General features: G+C 29.9%; 1 protein-coding gene across 2 annotated transcripts in view; it reads left to right on the top strand.

Annotated features, from left to right (window-relative positions):
* Positions 1-2,636: 2,636 nt before the first annotated feature.
* LOC118185879 (bombyxin A-3-like) overlaps positions 2,637-7,689 on the top strand; it is a 46,068-nt gene continuing 41,015 nt past the window's right edge. The window contains exon 1 of one of the 2 annotated variants that reach the window (XM_035355801.2): positions 2,637-2,967. In XM_035355801.2, the coding sequence (XP_035211692.1) occupies positions 2,950-2,967 (18 nt within the window). In that variant the 5' untranslated portion in view covers positions 2,637-2,949. The remainder of the gene's footprint in view (positions 2,968-7,689) is intronic. The other variant, XM_035355799.2, reaches the window with a different exon arrangement.

Here is a 7,689-nt window from a genome sequence, read left to right as displayed (position 1 = left end):
TTAATTTTATTATTTTGCGTTATGCATGCAAGACAGAATTTGGACAAATGTGCAGAAACAGATCTGTAAATGCTTCTGTCAGAAAGAAGAAGCATATAATAATTATAACAAATGTTAAATGTTAATTAAACACTTAAGCACACTTTGGATTTGACATCATTTAGTTAAAGTGTGATATGTATGCTTATTAAAAATTCAAAGCGTGGATACCAAGTGGAAAAAATGATTGCAAACACATACGTAAAGAATGTAGACTTTAACAAAAAGATATTATCTCTACTAAAATTAGATATAAAAATAATATTACTCTAAAAATTAGTATTATCCTCAAATCCCCTTTAATATTTGAAAGGATATTTTTGAATTATTTCTTGTGATTTAGTTCTAACTATAGAAAGATCCTGTGTATATATCCTACTGCAGTTTCGATTTACTTAATAGTAAAAACAGTTTGAAACACCCTGAAAACTAATTCGAATAAAATGTTTTGGATTTATTGTCTACATGTTAACTAAAGACGATATACATATCATACTCACTCGCATAGATTTCCTCCTTTTCTTAGTGATTCTACCGCTCGAAAACTGGGAGTGGTGAAGTTAAATGCGGTGGAGGTATACTATTTTTGAAGAAACAGGTTTAATGATAAACATAGCACATTAAAAAGTACATATAATGACACACTAATGTTATTACATTATGCATTTCAAAGAGCTAATCAATTTCAGTAATAATATTCTTTCTACTTATAGAAATTACTTTCCAATTCCTCCATACATTTTATATTAACACCACAAACCAAAATTTCTATATTACATGCTGAAAACGCCAGGGGTAGAAATTACGCAAGGAAAGAAATATGTGAGTAAATATTGTATGTTTATATAAGAAGCAAAAATATGCTTCTTGATAAGCTTTTCATAATGTTTAACCCGCGAAGCAGTCACGATTAAAATAGATTATAAGATGAATCATTACAAAGCAAGGATAAAATATTAATAATAATAATAATAATAATAATAAATCTGAAATGTTTCAAATTTTAAATTACGTCCAAAGGGGCGTTTTTTTAGCATTTTGTGTACCTTTATTTATTAAATATCATGTTCTTCGCATTTAAACCATAAAATTCCGTTCAACAGCAATATCGCAAAATAGTTTTAAAATGAGGATATCTTTAGAATTTCCGATACAGAGACTCACGCGCTGGAGATAAAAATGTTTTTTCTGTACAGCGTTGCCATTGCTCGCTTTGAAATTCTTGAGTTTGTTAATCCAAAATTCGTTAAAGTTTTACAAAATAGGAAATCGATAATAAAAGAAATTCCGAATTTCAAATTTGGTCTTCTACATACCCCTATTTGCAGGAGGATTACGTCATTCAAAATTTGATGGCTCTATCTACCGTTGTTTTATCACAATGTGAAAAATATACATACATTTATGTAGATTTTTCATTATTTAATTTCTTTAAATATAACGCAAAACGATAATACTTTGTGGCAACAGTTTTAAAAGCGATTCGCCGTTTGTAATGAATCGGCGCAAAATCGCAAAACGAAAACAATACTCCTTCAAAGACAAAAACCTCTTTGAACTAATAAATAAAACTCTGAAAAGTTTCAAATTTTAAATTACGTTCAAAGAGGCGGTTTTTTTTAACATTTTGTGTGTTACCTTTATTTATTACGTATTATGTTCTTCGCACTTAAACCATAAAATTCTGTTCAACAGTAATATCGCAAAACAATTTTAAAATGAGCATATTTTTAGAATTCCCGATACACAGTCTCGCGGACTGGACATAAAAATGTTTTTTCTGTACAAAGTTGCCATGGCTCGCTTTGTAACTCTTGAGTTTGTTAATCTAAAATTCTTTAAACTTCTACAAAATATGAAATCGATAACAAAACAAATTCCAAATTTCAAATTTGGGCTTCCAGATGCCAATATTCGGATGGAAACGTTCAATATTAAAACTTTGATAGCTCTATGTACCGTTCTTTTTTCATAATGCGAGAGACGTACATACATTTATGCAGATTCTTCATTATTTAATTTCTTTTAATATAATACAAGGCGATAATATTTCGTTTCAACAATTTGAAAAGTAAATCGGACATTTATAGTGAAGCAACGCAAAATGCCAGAATGAAAATAATAGTCCTTCAGAGCAAATTGCCCCTTTGGCTTAGAATGACAAAACTAAATTTAACTAGTTAATTTATTTATTATATTTTCGCAAAGATTTTTCCGCGATCATGTAATTATTGTAGTCAAATATTCAACTTCAAAAATACCGTAACAGTTGGATGCTTGCAAATCCATTTCGTCTTTGCAAACAAAAACTGCTAGAACAGCTTGTTTCAAACTGAATTCTGTTAATGACTCTCACAGAACTTATGTTACCATGTCGTTTGCTTATTATGAACACATAATGACAAAATATAGTAAACAGACAATAAATTTTGTAACATGTTGACATTATGACTACTGAATTATTACAGACCGGATGTTAGTGCCCTCCGCCCAAGAAACTTAGGAAATGACGGAAGACAATCAAATGAAGGCCTTTTTTAACAAACAGGGAAAATTATTTTACGCAACACTTTCAGTCATTACCAGCGACCCGACGCAGAGAGAACTATTTGTGAATATCCGTTACAAAACGATGTCGCTGTGTCACCTCACCTTGCTGAGTTCCTGCTCTTAAGTCCAAAGAACAGATTTCTTTCTATGTTCCCTCCCAATGAATAAGCAGTTGATTACCCATTGTTTACGGACCGACCCCAACCCCTCACCTTGACTCTACTGAAAATGACTGGATGAATATGTGGGCTATATGAGTGAAGGGTTTGGGAAAACTTTGTCAAAACCGTGTCACTTGTTGATGAGAGCATTCCCTTTGTCTGCAGAAAGTTAGTTTGTATTATGTACTGATTTTCAATCATGGATTACCATTGGATGGTGAGTAACTTGTCTTTTAACAGTGACCCCTTATTTATAGAATGCCTTATAAAATATTTAATCCATTGGCGTCTAATCATAATCAAAATTTGTTGATTGGCAGTATTTAGTAAAAGGAGAGCATTCGCTAGATTTTTAAGACAGAAAAATTATAGATAAAATCTATTAATTACAATGTCTGAAATCAAAATGGTGCATTTAAAATCAAAACCTAAAAAAATTTTCCCATTCAATTTATAATAATAAAATTCTACCAAAAACTGATGTTTGAAGGAACTCTATGAAACTCTATGATTTTTCAAGAAAAATTAACATGTTCCTCTTTCTAATGGAAAACTATAAGGTATTTCTCCCGCCTTCTTAGCATGCTTTCGTGGTGTCGTAGTCAGCATGCTCGACGCGAATTCGAGAGGTCCGTGGTTCGAGTCCCGGCCAGGGCATTGCTCATTTTTCATCTTTCCTGCTTCGAAATAACCTACAGTACTCTAAAATGATTTCTTTTTGGAAATAGTTTCCTTCAAAAACGAAAGTATTCCGTTACTTCGCTACAAGTATTTTAAAGAAGTGTTTCGTATCAGTTTCCTTCTAAATGCATAGTATTTACACATAAATAACAGCAGTATATAGCTGAATTTTGCTTTATATTTCCAATCAGAGTGCTCTTTTTTTGTAATGTAGCATTTATTACGTGAAACTGCAAAAATAAATTCTGCATAATTAAAATTAGTAAGAATATTATCATAAAGAGAAGTTTTCCTCTGTTTTTTCCAATGTAGATGTTTATCTTGAAATTCTTGTTGACATAAATATTAAGTATTATTAATTTTGAAGAAAAATTACTGTTTAATTATTTTGTTAATTTTTACTGATATTTCCCTTTAATTTCCAAACTGTAATATGTTTTTACCTTTCCATTTCCTGTTATTAGAAAACTAATTTCGTTATTACAAAATAATTATCTTAACTAGTTTATTTTTGCACGAATACGTTAATCCAAAATTGTTAATAGCCTCTTTTACCTTTAATTGTTAACTTGTTACATGTTTTTTCATCCAGTTTGCGATTATTCGAAAGCTATTCTCAATATAATTTGCTAGAAAACATTTTAAAAATAACTGGTTGTTATAACTAATTTAATGCTAATTTGAAGTACAGAATAGGTAATGAATTTATTATTGATTTTAGGTAATTAGTAATAAAGTTAATGCTAATTAATACAAATTTTAGGTAATAATTAATTTAATACTAATTTTAATTAAGGAATAATTGGTCGGCTTGTCATTTTATAGGATGAAAAGTATGAAGAAATAATATATGCAACTAAAAAATTATTTCGTATAACTAAACAAACCATATTTGTGAATTTAAAAATTCATGAAAATTTTAAAGTACTTTCTGTGTAAATGAAAGTTATAAAAAAATAAAAGCTCAAAACTTAGAAAGATAAATATCTTTTGAAGGGGCTTGTATTTATCTTTTCTGTCATAACGGGATTTTTTCCTAAGTAGCTAACGTAAATTATAGGAAAACAGCTTTATTGTAGATTTTCCCTATTTATAGGGAATATTCAAAAAAAGTAACCTACTGAGCTATAAAAAGAAGATTTATTTTGAATGTTTGCAAATCTTAAAAAGTTGCTAAGCCTTGTTCTTTACAAAACTTCATTTTAAGTGCATATCTTAGAACACTTTATAAAAAGCTTAATTTTATCTGAGATCAAATATTTTTATAAAACTGATTTTTAAACTTCTACAAAACACTAGATATTATCTTTTGTTCATATTTTTTGCTAAAACCTACTGGGAAAAATTGCGCAAATTCTTTTAGTGAACTGCTTTAGTTTAAAATTTGCTTCGAAGGTTTTTGATAGCATATTTTAATAACATTTGAATTAAAATGTTTGTTGTAAACTTACTGTCCTCGGTACCTTACGGTGATGTAGAGTTTTATATAGAATTTCCTGTGATAAAACATTTCTGAGATGCAAAGGAATTTACTAGTGAATTTCGCAAAAAAGTCAAATAAATTATGCTTTCACAATGTTAAGTTTTCTACACAGATGAAAGATAATTTCAATTTGCTTTGAAATATTAGAATCCTCTTTACTGAGTTATGTATACAAACATTGAAAAGAATTATTATGTAGTGTAGTGATCTCTAATTTTTGTTTACTTGACGCACAGCCTTCAACTCGCGATGTTTACTTTCCTAATTAATGTAAAATTTTGTCCAGGTATATTGCACATAATTTGTCAAACATAGTTTTATGGGATTTTTAAACTCCTACTATTAGCTCACACTCTTCCTATATCTTGTTCAAACTTTCAGTCGTTAATAAAATACTTTTTATTCATCCACTCAAGTTCAAATAAATTTTTTGAACTTGTAGTGGATGACACTTGATGTAAGTACAGTTTTTTCACAAATTAAAGTGAATTCCTACTTATTTACTGGAACTAAAGATATGTGATTTTAAAGATATTATAATGACCGTTTATTAGGAATTCTCATGTGCTGTAAAAATTAATTTTATAACAACATATGAAAAGTAGTACATGATTAAAGATTTTTAAAATGTACGGTATGAGAGAATAAATGAGACACATTACGCAGGAGAAGAAGAGGAAAAATGATCTTGTTTGTTTACATTAGCTGTACATAACACACGTGATCTCTGAGGTCATCTGCATTGTTTGGTTAAAAAAGCTATACATAAGTCACGTGATCTCTGAGGTCATCGGAATGTATTTCATTGTAGTTTTACAGAGTTGGAGGAAGAGGACGTGATGTCTCATTATCTAGCGAAAATACTCCCGTATTTCTATGTTAACGTGATAATAATATATGTTTAAAATATAACACTTGCTTGTCAAAAATGTCCCTTGCTTCACAAACGTAGAATACGAAAAGTAACTACAACACATCGCAAGCGATGATTAGAAAAAGAAAAACATAAGCGCCCATAAAAGCTTGCAAATAAAACAAAAGAAGAAAAGCGCCAACGCTTAGATAAACGAAATCAAAGATTACAGGATGCGCTTCAAGAGTAGCGCGAAACTCGATTATTAGCTGATCGTCAAAGACATGCACTAACAATCTCTACGTATAATAAAAGAAAGAGCCTGCGTGTCTTTTCGTTCATGCAGCGAGTAAGCTAATAGACCCAGGGCTACGAAATTTGGTTTATAGGGGCATCTAGACAAGAGCTAGTGCACTTCGCAGCGATCTTTTTCAAAATTCGAATCAGATTTTTTTTAAATTTTATCTTTACGATTTTATCGCATCATTTTGAATAGTTTCATTCTTTTAGAAGTGTGGTTTTGGTAACAATTTATCATTCATTTGTATACTGGAACTATAGAAATTTGTATAGGAACTATATAGAGTATTGTTACTATTTGTATACTGGACCGCTGATTGTTGAAAATCAGCACTGCTGCCACTTGGAAAAAATGAGGGCGATAATTCTATGAAGGTTTTTAATTTAATGTTTCTCTTGGATACTGGACGTTTGCTGAGAGAAAGCAACGAGAAGTTAGTTAATTTATTTATTAGGATAATTAATATTTGTATTAAAGGATATTGCTTATTTCATTGCAATTTTCTTACATGTAATGCATTTAAAAAATTTTTTATTAAGTTATTTGCAGAGTAAAATTCGGCGCAGATTTTAAATTTAACGTTTGGTGTTCCCTTCAGGCATTTTTTCGGTACATTTAAAAGCCAAACGAGGGCTGACCGCGTAGCTACTACTAAAAAATTAAACTCAAGGACAACGCAAATTATGATTACAAGATCTACGTCGTAGCCACGCACTAACAATAGCAAATGAAACTCAAGAACATCGCGAAACTTGCCAAGAAAGACAACATATTCAGCTTTCACAAACACTGAGAAGAGTAAATGCACAAATCGCTACATTCGAAAGAGCCAATAAATTAGAAACGAAAAATGTTAATAAAAGTAACTAAAATAAGATTTTTCTTTGTTGGCCTAAGTAGGAACCAATTTAAATTTTTTTTTATATATATATTACTTGTTTTTCCGAAATTTGTCTACGTTAAGCCTGAAATATAGATCATTGACAAAATAAATTTTAATATTTTTCTCGGTGTTGCCAGTTCTAAACTGAAATTGTCTATTTTCGCCCACAAACGGACTCCATTTGGACGTGCACCAAGAAACTTCGATTCCATTATAAGAAAGCAGTAATACTGAAACTTTCTATTGCCTATAAACATGATTACTGACTCTAGTTTACAGAACAGTCTATTTTATTAACAGACTATTTATTTATTTTACAGATTGCTCCTCCATACGCAGAAGCATCATGAAGTTTTTTTTTTTTTTTTTTTTTTTTTTTTTTTTTTCGGAAACGGAGAATATTTGCAAGAAGTCTAATTAAGATAAATTTTCGAACATCAAAATTACACCAAAGAATAAATTCCAATATGAAAATTACCGCATAGTTTAATAAGTGTGCCGTAGTAAATTATGATGTTTATTTACAAGCAGTGGAAATAGCAAACCCTGCTTAATAAAACAGACTTTACTTTTTTTCTCCTTCTAGAAAAAGAATAAAATTTAGATTAAACATTGCTTCCCTTGTTGACAATTTTGTATACGGATAAACTTTATTAAAACTTGATTAATCAATTAGCTGCATTTGTTTAGTTCTCTTCTTCCAACGAAGAGCCATTTTCATAAATAAACACAAATCTA

This window comes from Stegodyphus dumicola, chromosome 1, assembly GCF_044657685.1.
Source record: "Stegodyphus dumicola isolate Sdum_Otavi_A_Nest chromosome 1, ASM4465768v1".
In the NCBI taxonomy this organism is placed as follows: Eukaryota; Metazoa; Arthropoda; class Arachnida; order Araneae; family Eresidae; genus Stegodyphus; species Stegodyphus dumicola.
This window is presented reverse-complemented; position numbering and strand designations above follow the sequence as displayed.